The sequence below is a fragment of the Martes martes genome (assembly GCF_963455335.1).
Source record: "Martes martes genome assembly, chromosome: 1".
Classification (NCBI taxonomy): domain Eukaryota; kingdom Metazoa; phylum Chordata; class Mammalia; order Carnivora; family Mustelidae; genus Martes; species Martes martes.
This window is the reverse complement of record NC_137888.1, coordinates 13,515,477-13,536,852: the sequence shown is the minus strand read 5'-3', so window position 1 is coordinate 13,536,852 and position 21,376 is coordinate 13,515,477. Positions and strand designations below refer to the sequence as shown.

The following is a 21,376-nucleotide window of genomic DNA, read 5'->3' as shown; positions in this document are numbered from 1 at the left end:
CTTTGGCTGTAGGTGAGTATCAGTTCAGTACTGGACGCCTGGATGGCTTGTTCGGCATCATCAAAGACCAGGAACTCAGTAAGAAGTCAGGAAGAAGACGGAAGATGTATCTCCCGCATGCATTTGCAGACAGGAAGACAGTCGTTGCTCTTCAGGTTGGTTTGCACACAGAGAATCGATGGGGAGTTCTGCGCTGCCCGGAGCCACGGGTCCTTCAGTAGGTACTGTAGCCGAAGCCAGAGTTCGAGCCCCAGGGCCTGCAGAAGCTGCCGCCGTAGCAACAGCCCCTGTTGTACATGTTGCTACCGCCGAAGCTGTAGCCCAGGGAGCCGTAGCCATTGCATCCATAACCGTAGTTCAGGGGAGAGCCCAGGGGAATGACGCAGTTCAGGGGGGTGGCTCTGAAGGTCCTGTGGAAGTTGGTTCCATAGCAAGGATAGCCGGGGAAGTAGTTTCCGCAGCAGAAGAAACGAGTCATGGTGGCAGGAGTTGAGGAGGAACGGGATGGATGGGGAAGAGCGAGTTACCCAAGTGTGAATGCTGGTCTCCTCCTGCAGAAGGCTTTTTATACCTCCAGCCGGTGGGCATGACACAGTTGTCTAAATATCTTTCCACTCATTTGCATAAATAAGTCTCTTATTTGGTAATAAAATGCGCATAAAGGAACCCACAGACTCATAGCCCACATTTTTGTTGGCTTTTCTATTTGCAAAGGAATGTGCTGTGTCTTCAAAGCCGAGGCCATCCTTAAGAGGCAATTGAATTCTTTTCATCAGTGCCCCATCGTTTAACTACCCTTCTGATTGCATCATGTGAGACTCTTTAAACCCTCTGATGATAAACTCCTCCCAAGACAGAGCTAGACTAAAAAAGCTTTGGCAGCGATGTGAACACTTCTACACAGTCTTGAAATTCTCTCCCTATGCCGTTCAAAAACATGGGTATACCGCTTGCTCTTGGGTGTGAAGTTTCTTTTGGAGCAAAGAAAATTATTTGGAACTAGAGGGGGTGATTGCAAAACGCTATAAATGTAATGTAGTAAACACCCCGGTGTTGTTCACTTTAAGGTGGTTCATTTTATTCTATGTGAATTTCATCTCAAGAGTTTTGTTTTCTTTTTTAGTTTTTAGTTTTTAAAACATCGCTACCTGTATCCATCAGAATAAGTTTTTTTACAGAAGTTACACAGACACCAAATAATAGAATCCTTTTTTTTTTTTTTTTTCAGGTCACTGGCTGTGGATCATCTACTGGTAATTTTCGTGGATTTCATTTATGAGCATCTTCCTTGTTAATGCATTTTTTCCCCATGGAGAGCGTACAATCTTTGTTGTAAATCATCTTGAACACTGACTGCCAAGCTGACTTGTGGAGTTGCTATGCTGGGGGTGAGTGGAATGATCCTTAATTTCAAAGTCACATTGTACCGTGCTGGCTTCTTACAGACTCCTAGTAAAACAAGCTTGGATGCTCTGATCCATTAGGAAATGCCAGTTATATTTAAGGATCCAACACTTATTTCTGCTCACATTTTGCCCTGTGTGACCATTTCTCAGAAAGAATCTAGCTTGGCAAAGCTAAGTCTATTCCAATTCAAAAGTTTAGGAAATAGTCTTGTTTTGTGGTAGAAGAAGGGTCTGGATTTTCTGAAAGTAAAAAAAGAAAATGTCATCAATATCAACTTTTTACTTATTCTCTCCTTAATGGATGATCATAGAGTCCAACAGGCAAAATTAATTATTTCAGTCAGACATATCTCTCTCTCTCTCTCTCTCTCTGTTAAGATGTCGCTTCTCTCAGTTTCTTTGATAGAAGAACATTTTACATGCGGCAACATGGATGGAACTAGAGGGTATAACGCTAAGCAAAATAAGTCCTCAAAGACAAATGCCATATGATCTCACTCATACATGGAATTTAAGAAACAAAACAGGTGAAAAAAGGGGGGAGGAAAAAAAAGAGAGAGGCAAACAAGAAACAGCCTCCTAACTATAGAGAACAAACTGATGGCTACCAGTGGGGAGGTGAGGGGGTGGGGGGTGATAGAAGAAATTGGTGATGGAGATTAAGGAGTGCACTTGTGATGAGCACTGGGTTTATATGGAAGTGTTGAATCACTATACTGTACACCTGAAACTAATATTACACTGTATGTTGACGAACTAGAATTTTAAACTTAAAAAAAGAAGAACTTTTTACAGATCATTTTCCATGGTTTCTTTTGCTCTACAAAATGATTACATGTTGTGAGATTTTATCGTTGGAGAGACTCAAAAGATAAGGTGTATTTTCAAATTAAGTTTTTAACAAAAGGATGAATTAAAATGATGCAAAGCTTTATCTTCAGGGGTCCAAATTATATAAACTCTACATCAGCTAGTCCAGAAAACTTGAATTATGTCTGTGAGGTGACTGCCCTCATTTTAAAGCGACAGTTGGGTGCTTGCTGGAAAAATTGAACTGCTGACTCTCTCTTCCAAAACCTTTAGAACCTGTAATTTGGATCTACTGCCACCTGGTGGCAGTGGTACTTCAGCTGCACCGCAGGACCCACAAGGCCCGGGTTCTCAAAATAACCAGTGGGCAAAACAGACATCAGAAAAACTTGTTTGAAATTTGGATTTCTAGAGCAATCCTTTCCTACTCTCACCGTGAGATTCTAGAAATCAATATTTTTAATAAGAATCTCAGGTGATTCTCGTGACTAAATCTTCCTGATAAATTCTGAACCAGTCTTTCATGAGATTTCAAGGAATTTGTCTTTGCTGGGCTCTGTGAAATCGCCCAGAGCCTCTTATCTCCCATGGACAGACGTGTTCGGTGCCAGTCACAGGTGCCCTGTTTCCTTTTGCTCTGGGTGACAGAGATAATTAAAGAAAAAGCCCTCGTTTGTCTTTTCCTTTCCCCTGTGTTCTGTTTCTTTTCTCAGAACACACCTGAAGAGAAAAGGAAGTAACAGCAGCATATCCAGGCATCTCCCCAGAGGAAAAACCCACCAGAGCTGAACCATAAACTGGTTCCCATCCCTTCCCCTTTGGCTTGTTTTCCCCAGAGAAAAATTCCCAGCCAAGTATTTGGTCATTATTGTTTTAATTCTAAATATTAGTAATAGTCTGTATTCACAGAGGGCTTACTCTGTGCTAGGTTCTGTTCTGAACACTTCACACGTACAATTTAATTTATATGTTTTATCACTGTACATAGTGACAGGACTTACTATGCACTTTTCTAAGCACTTAGCAAACGTCAATTCATTTAATTTTTACAGTGATCTTATGATGTGGGTATTGTGATATTTCATAAGAACACTGAGGCCAGAGAGTTTAAATAAATTGTTCACTGTCACATGGCTAATAAGCAGAATCAAGCTCCAAAGCCATGCTTTTAACTACTTTGCTGAACTACCTTTGATATGTCATTAATACTTGAAAGGGCTTCAGCTTATAAAGTGCCTGAGATCACTTTGTTATTTTCTTGCAGAACACATCAATAAAGAAAGGCTAGTTTTGCTGCTGTAACAAACCACCCCAAATGTCAATGCTTGTTAAGATCAGAGGCTTATTTCATGCCCAGAGTGCACATCCGGTTGGTGGGCGTCTTGGATAGACATCATTCTCATTCACAGCCGTGAGCTGACAGAGCCTTCATAATCTAAAATACTGCTGATAGTGGACAGGAAGGTGGCAAACCACGTGTCAGTTCCCAAAGCCTTCCACCAGACGTCATGGCTGTCTTCGCATTCTTCCCATTCTGTAAAGTTCCACAACCCCAGCTCGCTCCTGGGTTCCTAGAGAACAATACTACCTACCGGAAGCAGGAAATCCGTGATACGCAAGACAGCATTAATGACTTCCACAGTATCTGTTTCTTCCACACACTAAAAAATTTGTAAAACATATTTTAATGTTTTTAAACACATCTCCCACAATTGAGAAAATAAGATGAACACAGAAATAGAAAGGGGCTTTTTAAGTCTAATGCAACTTTAGTATCACATAATTAAAATAGCATAGTTCACTATTTTATTTTGGTTATAAGGCAGTATAATTTAAAGTAGTTCTGATACTGGGCACTTTTAAATTTACAGCTTTCAGTGCAATTCATTCACCATCAATCTGAATGGGGTTATAGATGACTTGATACTTTTATTTTTTTTCTTTCTTTCCTTTCCTCCATATCTTCCTGGTCATTTTATAATCTAATTTAGAGCACGGTTGTCACAAATGTTAGTTTTACAACGAAAATCGCTCAATGCCAAGTGATTTGAGAAAAAAAGAAATGAGGTCTTATACCAAATTTCATTTTACTTATTTCAGTATGTATTCAATTTAAAGCAAAGAGAAAATGAATCAACACAATAGTATCTATGAGGAAGAAATACGGAAGAGGACACCTATGTGACCCAGTCACTCGGATATTTAATGACTATCTTTATCAGACACGGATGCTCATAGACTTCTGCTCCTGCAGGAATCAGCTTTGTATAGGTTCCAACCCACATCAAGCTGGTATAAAACGATGGTGCTTGTCTCATTCCGTCACCAGGCACCTCCTACTTCCCATCCACGGACTTTACGTTTAACACCTAGGAAAGATACGGACCAGCCTATGTGACGCCCACGCACCTGTAATCTGGAAGTGTAGGGGAGTCAGTGCTGCTCTTTGACCAGGAGAGATGGGAGTCAGGGTATATAGGCTTCCCATCCACTCTGCAGACAGACTGTCCTGAAGAGTTAGGCATCTTCTTGGTGAACAGTCTCATAGAATCAAGCACAGAGTTGTATTTAGCTGAAGTCAACTCGGTAAGCATCCTGACTGGTGCTGCCCACTCTTCTCTGCTTCATCCTCTTTGACCCTCACCCCTGTTCCCTGAGAAAGAAGTAATACATAAACCCTTTATCTGAAACTGTTTTTTGGAAAGCCTAGATCAGAGCAGTAGCTTAAAAAATTGTCTTAATTAATACCTCTTTTGAGATGTAATTCACATGATAAAATTCACCCTTTTAAAGTGTGCAATTCAGTGATTTTTATATTCACAGAGTTGTACAACCTTTCCATTTCACGACTATCCAATTTCAGAACATTTCATCACCCCATCATGCTGAAAAGAAATCTCATAACCATTAAAAGTCACTCCCCATGCACAACCACTAATCTAAGTTCTGCCTCTAGGATTTACCTATTCTGGGCATGTCACATAAATTTAATCATATACTATGTAGCCTTCTGTGTCTGACTTCTTTCTCTTTGCATGTTTACAGGTTTCCATGTTACAGCATGAATCGGAATTTCATTTCCATTCATGGCCAAATAGCATTCCCTTGTAGGGGTAGACCGCATTTTGTTTATCCATTCATCAGTTGACAGATATTTAGGTGGTTACCAATATTTGGCTACTATGCCGCCATGAACATTCATGTACAAATGATTTTAACATGTCAAAACATGAGTTCCTAGTTTTCTGCTACACACCTATTTCTTTCATAGTCTTTCCTATCTCAAAAAATAACATTGTCATCTAATTCCTCAGAACAAAAACTTAATTTCTTTCTTCATTATAAGTCTTTCATCCAACCTGCCAACTCTGTCTCCAAAATACATCCCAAATTCATTCCCACTTCTCCTTTCTCAAATTCTGTCGCCTAGTCAAGCTGCCATCACCTCTACCCAGGATTCTTGCCATAGTATCCTCACTGGTTCCTGTTCTCCCACATTCACTCTCCTTCCACATTCAAGCTTTCAGTAATTTCCTATTGCTCTTAGGGAAAAAAAAAATCAAACTTTTTTTTTTAAGATTTTATTTATTTATTTGACAGAAAGAGAGAGAGCACACGCAGAGGGAGTGGGAGAAGCAGTCTGCCTGCTGAGCAGGGAGCCTGATGCAGGACTTGATCCCAGGACCCCGGGATCATGAGCTGAACCGAAGACAGATGCTTAACTGACTGAGCCACCCAGGTGCCCAAAATTTAAACTTCTTATGTGGTCTATTTCTTGTCAACCTTCCAACCTCACTTTATGTTACTTTCCTCTGGTCCTGTGATCCAACCACGGTGGTCTCCTTCCTCACTGTGTGTCTTCGTCACTAGAATGCCCTCCCAGATGGTAGGCACTTTGTCTTATCTGTGCCTGACTAACACATAGCTGGAACTCATTAGCATATGTTACTCTCCTGAATGAAGGAATGAATGAGATGGTTATTGGACTGTGCCATGAAAGATGAGTCTGATATCACCAGGCAGAAGCCTAAAGGTATCTATGAAGACGGGATATCATAGGCAAAGTTAGAGCAGGAGTGTCTGGGTTTGTTTGGGGATGGGTGAGCTGATCCATTCAGATGGAGGACTGCACTAAGCAGGGACGTTAAGGAGAAAATTCTGGCAATGAGTGCCAGAGTTAGAGAAGGGATCACCTTATGTGCATGGCAGGTGTGGAGATAGATAAAGTGCAGTTACTAAATGATTTAATTGAGGAAATGATGTGATTAGGGCTGCCTTCTTGTGAATGATAGGTTGCAAGAGAGAGCTATGGAGGGAGGGACATCTATTAGTATTCTACTGAATTGTTTAATTCCAAAAATAATTGAGAATTAAGCTGGTGGCAATAAAAATGGGGATAAGAAGACTAATTTGATTGACATTGTAGAGGAGAACTGTGTAGGACTTATTTAGCAATAAGTAAGATGTCACCATGAAGGAAAGAAAGGAAACCAAAGGCTCACTCCTGGAACAGGGCAAATGCACTTCGAGTAATGGCAGTAGGGAAATCAGGAGGAGGACGCTAGTTTTGAGGGGTCACTTGTGCCAAGGAAGTTGTAGAGGCATATCTCAGAGATATTGCAGGTTCAGTTCCAGACCATGACAATAGAGAGAATATTCTAGTAAGGTGAGTCCAATGAATTTTTTGGTTTCCCAGTGCATATAAAAATTGTTTATACTGTACCATAGTCCATTAAGTGTTAAATAGGATTTTGCCTACAAAAATGATGTACACACCTTAATTTAAAAATATTTTATTGCTAAAAAATGCTAATCATCATCTGAGCTTTCTGCAAGTTGTAATCACTGATCACAGATCATCATAACAAATATAATGTTAATGAACAAGTTTGAAATATTGTGAGAATTAACAAAATGTGGCACAGGGACATAAACTGAGAAGCTGCTGTTGGAAAATGGGAGCTTATAGATTCACTCAACACGAGGCTGCCACCAACCTCCCATGTAATAAAAAACTCAACGTCTGTGGAGTGCAACAAAGTGAGGCATGCCTGTAATTATACGTTGAAAATCAACAGGACAGCTTAGAAGAAAAGCTAGATGGGACAACTGGGTCTTCATCTTCCTGAAGATAATAGTTTGAACATCATTGGTGAATAGGACCCACCAGATAAAAGAAAAAGACTGAGAATAGAACCCTGGGAACACCTGTTTCCAGGGGCATGGGGACCAAGGGGACTGGAAGATGTCAATGAGCAGGACCCAGAGAGTAGCAGGGGAGCCACAGCCACAGAGCGAACAGGCACTGTAACAGGTGGGAAAGTTTGTTGTGGGAGAAGTCATCGGCACCTGACGTCACAATACTCAAGGAGGGTGAGGACTGAGACCACTTCACTGAATTTGGCAAAAAAGGTTGTTAATGGCCTTTGAGGAAAAATACGCAGGAAAAGAGAGGAGGAGATTCTGCGCTCTACGTGATCAAGAATGGCAGCACCCATTTTATTTTATTTTTTTTTTTAGAGCGGGAACAGGTGTATGAAGGGGGGGGGGGCGGAGCAGAGGCAGAGAAAGAGAGAAACTCCAAGCAGACTCCACGCTCAGTGCAGAGCCCCATATGGAGCGAGCTCGATCCCAGGACCTTGAGATCCTGACCTAAGCTGAAATCAGAAGTTGGAGGTTTAACCGACTGAGCCACCCAGGCACCGCCCGACACTAATTTTAAAAAGAACTAATAAATGTAGACTATCCTTCACAAATGATTATGGAGGCAGAGAAGAAAAATGATGAGAAAAGATAGCTCACACAGTAGAAGGATCGAGCAGTATTTCTGCGTTGGGTTTTCTATATATGTAATGCAAGAAATCTGAATGCTAAAAACATTAGTCCAACTCCTGCATTCTTAAAAAGTTTTTAAGACTTTACTTATTTATTTGAGAGAGAGAAAGAGTGTGAGAGAGGAGGAGCAGAGGGAGAGGGAGAAGCAGACTCTCTGCTGAGCAGGAAACCCAACATGGGACTCCATCCTGGGACTCCAGGATCATGACCTGAGCCGAAGGCAGATGCTTAGCCCACTGAGCCACCCCCAGGCACGCAGTCCAACTTCTGCATTTTATACACGAGGAAAGTGAGATCCAGGAAAGGACATGGCATACCTATGTTGCATTGTGCATGTTGATTTGAGCCTAAAATCAAAAAGTCTTTGTCCTTATCCATTACAGACTTGAATCCAACTAATTTCTTGGAAAAATACTTGGTTCATTTTCTGCACTTTACCTACTATGGTGGGCAGACCAAAGGTGGCCACCATGACAACTGTCTCTTGATACTCACACTTTTGAGAACTACTTCTCCCACCTGTGTGTGGGACCTGGGACCTGCGTAGAATAGAATGGGTAGAATATGACAAATGTATAAAATATGGTGAATAGAATGAAGAAGCTATGATGTCATGTAATGACGGTGACAGGCCAGCACTTCTGTGGTTATATTACAAAAGATACACACTTCCTCCACACACACACACCGCACACAGATCCAGTCTGCTGCTGACCCAATAGGCTCTGAAATGTACGCAGATCTGTTCACATTTCTCCCTCTCTGCCATAACCGCCATAACCGGCCACCAAAAGGCATTATCTTTTTGCCCTTTACTCCCTGCTTCACCCTTGGGGTGAGCTACTCCTATGCACCCTGCCTGGCATGGGGAAGAAAGGGCACAGCCCAGCTCAACCATCTGCTCCTACACACCTGGGCTCCTCATCCTCACCCTTGCACCAGGTTATCAAAATGGCTCCCACCTGCTCAGTGGTCCAGCACAGAGCCAAGCCTGACCGCTTTCCCTCTTTAAAGAATTCCATATTCCTCCTCTCCTCTGATGGCAATCTCTTTATTTTTCTAGGATTGTTATGATTCGTCCTTTTCTTTCAAAAAAATATCTTTTCAGGACACCCGGATGGCTCTATTGCTTAAACGTCTGACTCTTGATTTTGAGTCAGGTCAAGATCTCAGGGTTATGAGATCGAGCCCTGTGTCAGGCTCTGTGCTGAGTATGGAGTCCACTTAAGATTCTCTCCCCCTCTCCCTCTGACTCTCCCTGGCGTGTGCGCACAGACACACACACACACACACACACACACACTCTTTCTCTAAAAAAATCTTTTCTGTCATTTCTAGGGATATGGAGCAGTGGGAGATAGACATCTGTGTGTAGTCTGTCGTTTTGATACAAAACCCCTTCCAGAATAATTTTTACTATATTATACTGCCTCCCCCAAAATCCATTTATAGACATTTTTCTTGGAACTAAATTCTGGCAGGGATTTGTCATAATAGTTCCTGCTATGCAACCACTACAGATTGTATTTATGAAGAATATTTAATGGCATTGCCAAATCCTCACACTACAATAAGTAATAAGACCGTATGAAAACTGTATATTGAGTTTTCCTCCTCCTTGAAACAAAATTTTAAGCCATATGATGTCCACAAGAATATCCATAAGAAATAGAAAGAGGGGCTGAGAATGAACCTTGGGAAAGCCCTAAGAGACTGAGAGGAGAAGGAGAGAGAGGAAAAGCTGATGTGAAAAGGAGTGGGAGGAGGGGCACTAAATAAGATTGTGGAAATCTTGGAAGTCTTCCTGGAGTAGGATACAAGTGAGCTGATTCTTAAAGAACTAGAAGGAGCCGGAAGAGAAGGGACCCGAGAGAACTGAGAAAAGGAACAACAGATCAAGTGATCAATGGCGGATAAAGGAACATGAGAAAAGTGCTGCACATGTTAAGCGTTGAGACACTGGTATCACAGAAAGAGCCTGGCCCACGAAAGGGCCCAATAGTAATTTTTAAAATACATTAATAAATGGGTGTTAGTTGACCAGTAAAGGAAAATGATTCTGAATATTATCAGTATTGTAGCATTTTGATAGCCGCTAAACAAGTGATGCCAATGTTGAACCCTCTAGGAGACTGTCATAGTGCCCACTGCCCTCTGCAGAGCCATCACCACAGACCCCACTCAGAGGAGCCCAGACATCAGGCAGCCTCCAGGCGACACGCTGCACACACAAGTCATCTAACTTTGAACCAGCCTTGATCTCCCGGTCCCAGTATCTTCGTTTGCATCATATAGACTATAGTACCAGGAAATGTTAGCTCCCCAAAAGCAATCCATAAATCCTCATTAAATACCTTTAATTTAACTCAGCTAGGTGTTTGAGTCCCTAGTCTACCTGTCAGAGTAGAGACTGTCCTAGAACAATTACCCTGATGCTGCCTTTTGCTATGCCTCCTCCTGTTTTTCTCCCTTCCTTGGTGAGTGAACAGCACAGCCTGGGCTTTAGACAGGAATTGAAAGATACCTGTTGGCTCGTTTAGTCTAAGAATATCCGCTTTCCCCAGTTTCCCAAGAGGAAACACAAATTAATTAACAACAACAACAACAAAAGGGTCCCTGGCTGGTTCAGTCGGTAGAGCCTGTGACTCAGGGTCATGAGTTTGAGCCCCACTTTGGGCATAGAGATTACTTTAAAAATAAAAATTTTTAAAAAGCAACAGATGATCAGAGTTCCTAACTGTTGTAGACTGCCAGGAATGGCCAGCAATCCTTGTCCTGATGGATGAAAATTACTCCAAACTTTGCTGTGAAAGAGAGGAGAAGGGTCAGGGGTCAACGCTCAGAGACAAAGACCCTTTGCCCTTCTTTGCTCCTGCTTTTATCGGTCCTTCAGGATAATCACAAATCCTTGTCACTGTTTCTCAAGTACATGACGTGTGACAAGGGGTCTTACTGGAACTAGGACGATCTGTTTAGGGAAAAGATATATGCTAATCTGTGTGTTCTACAAGTTCAGCTAAACATAGCCTAGGGGACAATGCATACATCTCTTAGATCACAGAGCAGCAGTTTGGGCTAAGAAAGCTTCGGGGAGGGCAACTTCCCTCAGTATTCCAACCACTGAGTGGTCACGCAGTCCTTGGCATTCCAAAGGCCTACGCCATTCTCCAAAACTTACCCTGCCCTCAATGGTCTCCATGTTCCCTTTTAGCAAGCCAGGTAATATGGCTGATTTCATGCTCAACATTAACCCCAACAGTAAACTGGGGGCCCTATACCACCTTGCAGTGATTGGTCTTGTGACACTGCGTTCTTTCATATAGGAATCGATAGAACGCTCTTGTCAGGGTGCACAACTCTTATCAAACCTGTAAGAATTTTCTTACACTGCGCTTGACACCCTCCATAAAATTGAAGTTTGACAGAAAAATTTGGAGACAACTCCCAAACCAGCAATGCATAAGTAGAGACCTATTCTAAAGAATCATTAGGTCTTATGATTCAAAAGAAAAATAATAATTAAATGTATTTGTTGATACAGAAAACAAATACTGATTCAGCATTCTTTGTGCACAAAGTACTTTCCTAGTCACTGCTGAGAATATCAAGATTAAAAGGTACAGTCGCAGTCTCAAAGAAACTTATGAGTAGGGGCCGGCGGGGGGGGGGGGGCGGCGGAAATGAAGACCAAAATTGTGTTAATATATAAGAGCACCCTGAGCCATTAGGGAGAAAATTCACTGGTTTGGGTTGAAAATGGGGTGGATGAAAGTCAGAGACTTGAGATTCATGAAAATAGTTTGCAGAAGGGGTAAGGAACAATGGTGTGATGATAACCATGGTATAAATTAAAATAAAATAAAATATCACTTCTATAAGATAGAGACACACAAGGAGCCAATCCTCTCATGAACAATGAAAAACTCTATCTTTGAAGTAACACTAATAGTTGCATTAATGAACCCACAGAGGAACAAAGAATTAATACGAAGCCTGAAGAACCAAGCTGCCTTCCTGGTTCTCTCACAGAGAACGGAGACATCGCTTCACCAATAAAACCATACTTACTTCTAACCAGTCCCACGCAAGTTGCCCAAATGTTTTTGAGATATAGGCTGTTTTCATCTTTTCTTTGCTGGACACTATCCCATGGCATAGATAGAAAATAGAACTATTCCTACACAGAGTCTGAGCACTGGATTAATATATTAAAACCTTTTGAGACATTTTCAAAAACCTATAAAACTCAGATTATTCCCTGATGCAAGGAAGCAGAAATGCTTCATAACACTATTACATTGGGCAGGAAGAAAGGTAGAGATAGAAGGAAAAAAAAAAAAGAGCTAAAATTGTTATCATTTGTCAGAATGAAGGCCGGGATTTTCTTCTTTCTTTCTTTTTTTTAATTTACTTATCTATTAGAGAGAGAGAAAGAGAAAGAAGGGGAGGGGCAGGGAGAGGGAGAGAGAAGCTGAAGCAGACTCCCTGCTGATCACGGACTCTGACATGAGGCTCGATCTCATGTTCCCAAGATCATGACCTGAGCCGAAACCAAGAGTCACATGCTTAACTGACTGACCCACCCAGCTGCCTATGGATTTTCTAATTTCTAATAATTATTCTTTTACTTCCGAACACAAACCCCTGCTGCTGTATTTGGAACAGCAATAGAGTTTCCGTAGATTTGAGTAGTCTGTTCTGACAAGCTCATTATTACTAATATTAAAATGGTACCAATAATAATAACAAAAATATTTATTTATTGAACACAATTCGTCTGGCACTCCTCTCAGTGGTTGGCATGCATTATTTCCTCTGATCTTCACAAAATCCCTGGGAGGTACCTACTAAGTTATTCCCACACTGCAGGTGAGGACATTAAGGAACACAGAGGTGAAATAATTTGCCAAGGGTCCTGTTTAAATATTAGAGCCAGAACAGTCTGAGGGAATGATAAAAAGAAGTGGTAGAATAAACAAGAGTCTAACAAATTATGTTTTAGAACAAAATCAAGGTTAAAATTTTAGTTGTGTCACATAAATCTGTATTTTGTATTATGACTTTATTACACTTTTTAGTGGTAAACAGTGGTTTGGAAAGAAGGAAGAGAAGGTAGGGATGGGTGGATCCCCTAAGTCTGAATCCTGGGGACAAAGACAGGAGTTAAGGACAGCAATGTATGCTGGGCTACCTCAGAAAGCCCAATTAAATTGAAACAAAACAGATGAACATGGGGAAGGGAAGGAAGAATAAAATAAGGTGAAAATTGAGAGGGAGGCAAACCATAAAAAGTGATAAAGCCTAGGAAATAAACTGAGGGTTTCTAGAGGGGAGATAGGTAGGGAGAAGGGATATGGTGGTGGGCATTAAGGAGAGCACTTGATGTAATGAGCATTGGGTGTTACATGCAACCAATGAATCAGTAAATTCTACCTCTGAAAGTAATTTTTTTAAAGCCTAACTAAATTGGATAACAATGGAATCTAGATAAAACTGATTTGACAGGTAAGTACGTAGGGAAGAAGAAAATAGCCTTTTTCATGGTGCAACTTTCATCGTAGAAGTACTTGCTTAATATTGTGAATGACTAATAATGTCATCAAGGGGGAAGTAAAATGGCACAACTCTCATGGAGGATGATTTGGCACTTTCTAGCAAAATTTCACATGCATTAACTTTTTGACTCAGAGATTCCCAATGATGTAATGACAAAAATTAGAAATGACATATGTACAAAGCTATTCATTGCATCATTATTTATAAGGATAAAATATTGGAAACAACCTACATACCTACTGATAGTAGACTGCTTGATAAACTATGCTTCATCTGTATAATTTGGTAAGAAACAACAGGAGATATATCCAAAATTTACTAAGCAAAAAAAGATCAGTGCAGAATATTGGCATTATGCTCCATTTTGGATAAGAAATGGGGATTTATAAGGATTTATCCATATTTGCTTATAATTTCTTTTTAAGATTTTATTTATTTATTTTTTTGACAGACAGAGTTCACAAGTAGGTAGAGAGGCAGGCAGGGCGGAGGGGGAGGGTGTCGGTGGCGGGAAGCAGGCTCCCTGCTGAGCAGAGAGCTCCATGCGGGACTCAACCCCAGGACCTCAGCTGAGATCATGACCTGAGCTGAAGACAGAAGCTTTAACCCACTAAGCCACCTAGGCGCCCCATATTTGCTTATAATTTTTTAAAAGAAACAGTGGAAACAAATAGAAAACATAAAAAAATATCAATAGGGACAAGGAGAACAGGATACAAGGGATAGAATATACCTCATTTTATAGTTTTGACTTTGCAATCATGGAATTATTTAAATAAATTTTAAAAAGTAAATCGAGGGTGCCTGAGTGGCTCAGTGGGTTAAAGCCTCTGCCTTTGGCTCAGGTCATGATCTCAGGGTCCTGGGATCGAGCCCCACATCGGGCTCTCTGCTCAGCAGGGAGCCTGCTTCCCTTCCTCTCTCTCTCTGCCTGCCTCTCTGCTTACTTGTGATCCCTGTCTGTCAAATAAATAAAATCTTTAAAAAAAAAATTAAATCGAAGGAAAAAAGTCTGAAAATTGAAAACAAGATGAAAGAAATGAATCCAGCTAAATTATGTCAGGGGGGCGGTATAACAGAATTATTTCAAGTGACTCTAAACATACAGAATTTTGGCTGTGCTCCCTAGAAGTGTAATATCTTAAGATGAGAAGAAATGTAAAGAGCCCTTAAATTGTATTCAACAATCTTAGTGTTAATAGCAATATTTCCTTTGTTATTTTGAAATATTAAGGGTATATTATTAGACTATAATGGGGCACCTGGGCGGCTCAGTCGGTTAAGCATCTGATTCTTGATTTCAAGTCAGGTCATAATCTCAAGGTTGTGAGATCAAGACCTACATCGGGCTCCATTCTGAGTACGGAGCCCGCTTAAGTTTCTCTCTCTCGCTCTCTCTCTGTGCCTCTTCCCCTCTCAAATAAATAAATAAATATTTTTTTAAAAAGAATATAAATTTTAAAATTAAGATTTTTCATCTTAAGAGCAGGGAAAAGCTTTAAAAACCAAAGAAATTAAATAAAACTCCTTACATTTGAATTAGAAATATCAGAAAGAAATTCATTAATTTTTCTTGTTAAAAAAATATTTCCTGGCTCTGTGTACTAAAAATGTGTACAATGACAACTCAGTAGCAATAAGGACCCCTAGCATCCAGATTGTGTGCTCTTAGCACCATTTTGTATCAAAAATAAAGAAATTCGGAGGGGAGACAAGATGGCGGGGAAGTAGGAGGAGGCGCCTTTTCAACCTGCACCCTAAAGTGAGCTGATTACCTACCAAAGAACTCCGATCACCCATGAAATCAGCCTGAGATCAGAATTATACACGTCTGGATCTCTACGGGGGCCAGAAGACGCCAGTGGGCAGGTAAAGTGGAGTGGGAACGTCGGACTGATATCGGAAGATAAACAAAAGGGGGAGGGAGCCACCAGAGGCGACCGACTGGAAAATAATACCCCAATACGAGAGTGCCCGGCATCTGGGGACCAGCATTAACTTGGAGTCTTGTTGAAAGCACTCAAAAGAGCAAAGACTCGCGCGGGGAAATTGTGGGAACCGGGGCGGATAGGGATAGGGGCTTAAGTCCCCAGACCCAGGGCAGCATCCCCTGGCGCTGAGCCGGAGAGTGCGGCGGAGAAACCTGGTCTTTGTCCCGGAGCCGCCAGTGCGCCCGAGAACGGGTGGAGTCCGGCTCCCGTGAGGGACTGGGAGCCACACCAGACGGCAGAACGCGCACCTTACTGGAGATGCGTGCGTGCCTCAACCTCCCCTGAGAGAGGTGCACGAACGCCCAGCCTGGTGTTCTGGGACCCACGCGGTGATAGACCCACGCGGCGATAGAGCCGATAGAGCTGGAGGCGCCGCGCCCCAAAAAATCCCCTGGGAGAGGTGCGCGCAAGCCCTGAGCTCTCAGCCCCAGCCAGCGGGAAAATCTCAGTGTGCGATTGCTGCTTGGAACCTCTCTGGCGGTCTGGAGCTGCCCAGACAGCCACAGCTGCCTTGGTTTTGCGTACAAGCAGGAGATCCTGCGTCCCCAGGGACCGCGACTCAGAACCTGCTCTGCCAGCGGCCCAGCGGCTGCAGCACCTGCAGGGGAGCAGACTGAGGCTTCTCTCTGAGAGGGAGGTTGGGGTGCAGTTTTCTTTCCTCTAAACCTCCCAAAACCATCAAAAGCTGTCAAGGCGAGAGAAAAGAAGTGAACAAACATAAAAACCTCCAGAGAACAAAAACCTGAAAAAAACGTTTTTCTCAGAGCCCACCCCCTTGAGGGGGTCGGGAGGACTTAACTCAGGGAACATCATTGACTGAAAACCCACGTGGCAGCCCCCTCCCCCAGAAAACAAATCAGGAAAAAAAAAAAAAAAAGACTACAAGAGAACAACCACCACTACTTCATAGATACAACTTTTATTTTTAATTCTTTCCCACTATTCTGGTTCATTTTTTTTTCTTTTTTTATATAGATAATTTTTTAACCTATTTACCATCACAGTGAGATGTCCAGTACATCAAATTCCATGATAAACTTCTAACCTGAATTTTTTTGATACATACACATGTGTTTTTCTTTTGCTTTTCTATTTTCTTAATTTTTAAAAAATTTTTTAATTTAGTTTAGTCCAGTTTATTCCTTTTTTATTTTTATTTTCTAATAGTCATATAGAGTTAAACTTCAAGGTAACCCCCTTTCTCCAAGCAATGCTACCCCTATAGGTGAACCAATTTTTAATCCCCCTTTTTCTTAGGAAAGTTGAGTCCTTTAACAAAGATATCAAGATACATCCAGGAAGAATCAAAATAACCTTCCTCGCCCACACCGAGAATCTATAACCATGCTCCCATCTTTTTCTTCAGCCAGTGTCTCTGTGTATTTATGTTTGTCTGGATAGTATATAAATCTTATACTTGGGGTTCTTCTTGACGAGGCTCCTCCTTTTTTTTGCTTATATATATATATATTTTCTCTCGTCATATACTTTTATCAGTCTTTTTGTTTGTCTGTTTTTGTTTGTATACGTCATAAACCTTACCCTGGGGCCCATTTGGGCTGAACCTTCACTTTTATCTTCCCTTTTTTTCCTGTCTCTCTCTCTCCCTCTTTTTTCTTTTTCTTTTCTTTTTTCTCTCATTTGGGTGGGGAATCCTGAGTGCTCAGAAGCGTTCCAGGGTGCACCTTGACTGCACCACGGTCAATACACCCAGCTACATCTGTCCAGTCATCTCTCACCAAAATGACTAGGAGGAGGAATCCCCAACAGAAGAAAAATACAGAGGATGGGCCTTCTGCAACAGAGCTAACGGCTATCAACATAGACAATATGTCAGAAAGAGAATTCAGGCTAACAATTATCCAGGCAATAGCTAGGTTGGAGAAAGCTATGGATGACCAAACAGAATTGATTAGGGCAGAATTGAAAGCGACCAGAGAGGAGGTTCATAATGTTAGGGCAGAGCTGAAGGCCACCAGGGATGAGGTTCACAACGCTCTCAATGAGTTCCAATCTAATCTAAATTCTCTAAAAGCTAGGGTAACTGAGACAGAAGATAGAATTAGTGATCTGGAGGACAAACAAATAGAGAGAAAGGATCAGGAGGAAGCCTGGAACAAACAGCTTAGAAGCCACGAAAACAGAATCAGGGAAATAAATGATGCCATGAAACGTTCCAACGTCAGAATTATTGGAATCCCTGAAGGGGAGGAGAAAGAAAGAAGTCTAGAAGATATAGTGGAACAAATTTTTCATGAAAATTTTCCCAACCTTGCGAATGGAACAAGTGTTCATGTACTAGAAGTAGAAAGGTCCCCCCCCAAGATTATAAATTCAAAAAAAACATCCAGGCACCTCATAGTAAAATTGAGGAATCATAATTGTAGATACAATCTCTTGAAAGCCGCTAGGACAAAGAACCTCCTTACATACAGAGGAAAGCCCATCAGAATAACGTCAGACCTGTCCACAGAGACCTGGCAAGCCAGAAAGGGCTGGCAAGATATATTCAGGGCACTAAATGAGAAGAACATGCAGCCAAGAATACTTTATCCAGCAAGACTGACATTCAAAATGGATGGAGAGATAAAGAGTTTCCAAGACCGGCAAGGCTTGAAAGTCTATGCAACCACCAAGCCGACACTGCAGGAAATATTAAAGGGGGTTCTATAAAAGAGGAAAAATCCTAAGAATAGCATTGAACAGAAATATAGAGACAATCGACAGAAAGAAAGACTTCAAAGATAACACAATGTCAATAAAAACGTATCTCTCAATAATCACTCTCAATGTGAATGGCCTAAATGCACCCATAAAACGACACAGGGTTGCAGATTGGATAAAACGACAGGACCCATCCATATGTTGTCTACAAGAGACCCATTTTGAACCTAAAGATACACCTAGACTGAAAGTGAAGGGATGGAGAAGCATCTTTCACGCCAATGGGCCTCAAAAGAAGGCCGGGGTAGCGATTCTCATATCAGATAAATTAGATTTTAAACTAAAGACGGTAGTCAGGGATACAGAAGGACACTACATCATTCTTAAAGGGACTATCCACCAAGATGATCTAACAATTGTAAATATCTATGCCCCCAATATGGGAGCAGCCAATTACATAAGAAAACTATTAATCAAGATAAAGAGTCATATTGATATGAATACATTAATAGTAGGAGATCTTAACACGCCTCTCTCAGAAATAGACAGATCATCGAAGCAGAAAATCAATAAAGAAATAAGAGCATTGAATGACACATTGGACCAGATGGACCTCATAGATATATACAGAACATTCCACCCTAAAACAACAGAATACTCATTCTTCTCAAGTGCACATGGAACCTTCTCCAGAATAGACCACATACTGGGTCACAAATCAGGGCTCAACCGATACCAAAAGACTGAGATGATTCCCTGCATATTCTCAGATCACAATGCTTTGAAACTGGAGCTCAATCACAAGGAAAAGTTCAGAAGGAACTCAAATACCTGGAAGCTAAAGACCACCTTGCTTAAGAATGCTTGGATCAACCAGGAGATCAAAGAAGAACTTAAACAATTTATGGAAACCAATGAGAACGAAGACACTTCACTCCAAAACCTATGGGATACAGCAAAGGCGGTCCTAAGGGGGAAATTCATAGCCATCCAAGCCTCCCTCAAAAAAATTGAAAAATCCAGAATACACCAGCTGTCTCTACACCTTAAAGAACTGGAGAATCAACAACAAATCAAACCAACTCCACACGTAAGAAGGGAAATAATCAAGATTAGAGCAGAGATCAACGAGGTAGAAACCAGAGATACAGTAGAACGTATCAACGAAACTAGAAGCTGGTTTTTTGAAAGAATCAATAAGATCGATAAACCATTGGCCACACTAATCCAAAAGAAAAGAGAGAAAGCCCAAATTAATAAAATTATGAATGAAAAGGGAGAGATCACAACTAACACCAAGGAAGTAGAAACAATCATCAGAAGCTATTATCAACAGTTATATGCCAATAAGCTAAGCAACCTAGATGAAATGGATGCATTCCTGGAAAACTATAAACTCCCAAAATTGAACCAGGAAGAAATTGACAACCTGAATAGACCGATATCTAGTAACGAGATTGAAGCAGTGATCAAAAACCTCCCAAAAAACAAGAGCCCAGGACCTGACGGATTCCCTGGGGAATTCTATCAAACTTTCAAAGAAGAAATAATACCTATTCTCCTGAAGCTGTTTCAAAAAATTGAAGCAGAAGGAAAACTTCCAGACTCTTTTTATGAAGCCACCATCACCCTGATCCCCAAACCAGGCAAAGACCCTACCAAAAAGGAGAATTTCAGACCGATATCACTGATGAATATGGATGCTAAGATTCTCAACAAGATCCTAGCAAACAGGATCCAACAGCACATTAAAAAGATTATCCACCATGACCAGGTAGGATTCATCCCTGGGTTACAAGGATGGTTCAACATTCGCAAATCAATCAATGTGATAGAACAAATCAATAAGAGAAGAGAGAAGAACCACATGATCCTCTCCATTGATGCAGAAAAAGCTTTTGACAAAATCCAGCATCCGTTCCTGATTAAAACGCTTCAAAGTATAGGGATAGAGGGAACATTCCTGAACTTCATCAAATCTATCTATGAAAAACCCACAGCAAATATCATCCTCAATGGGAAAAAGCTTGCAGCCTTCCCATTGAGATCAGGAACACGACAAGGATGCCCACTCTCACCACTCTTGTTCAACATAGTATTAGAAGTCCTAGCAACAGCAATCAGACAACAAAGAGAAATAAAAGGTATCCAAATTGGCAAGGAAGAAGTCAAACTCTCTCTCTTCGCAGATGACATGATTCTTTATATGGAAAACCCAAAAGACTCCACCTCCAAACTACTAGAACTCATACAGCAATTCAGTAATGTAGCAGGATACAAAGTCAATGTCCAGAAATCAGTGGCTTTCTTATACACTAACAATGAAAATTCAGAAAGGCAAATTAGAGAATCGATTCCATTTACTATAGCACCAAAAACCATAAGATACCTCGGAATAAACCTAACCAAAGAGGTTAAAGATCTGTACTCGAGGAACTACAGAACACTCCTAAAAGAAATTGAAGAAGACACAAAAAGATGGAAGACCATTCCATGCTCTTGGATGGGAAGAATAAACATCGTTAAAATGTCTATACTGCCCAGAGCAATCTATACTTTTAATGCCATTCCAATCAAAATTCCACCAGTATTTTTCAAAGAGCTGGAGCAAATAATACTAAAATTTGTATGGAATCAGAAGAGACCCCGAATTGCTAAGGAAATGTTGAAAAACAAAAATAAAACTGGTGGCATCACGTTACCTGATTTCAAGCTTTACTACAAAGCTGTGATCACCAAGACAGCATGGTACTGGCATAAAAACAGACACATGGACCAGTGGAACAGAGTAGAGAGCCCAGATATGGACCCTCAACTCTATGGTCAAATAATCTTTGACAAAACAGGAAAAAATATCCAGTGGAAAAAAGACAGTCTCTTCAATAAATGGTGCTGGGAAAACTGGACAGCTATATGTAGAAGAATGAAACTTGACCATTCTCTTACACCGTACACAAAGATAAACTCGAAATGGATAAAAGACCTCAACGTGAGACAGGAATCCATCAGAATCCTCGAGGAGAACATAGGGAGTAACCTCTTTGATATCAGCCATAGCAACTTCTTTCAAGATATGTCTCCAAAGGTGAAGGAAATAAAGGCAAAGATGAACTT

The 21,376-nt window shown here is 41.1% G+C and overlaps 1 protein-coding gene across 1 annotated transcript; it reads right to left on the bottom strand.

Annotated features, from left to right (window-relative positions):
- Positions 1 to 214: 214 nt before the first annotated feature.
- KRTAP7-1 (keratin associated protein 7-1) lies at positions 215 to 478 on the bottom strand (the record flags this gene model as incomplete). Its single annotated transcript, XM_080826657.1, has 1 exon — positions 215 to 478. One exon carries the CDS (start codon positions 476 to 478, stop codon positions 215 to 217), a length of 264 nt encoding a protein of 87 aa, XP_080682783.1.
- Positions 479 to 21,376: the final 20,898 nt, after the last annotated feature.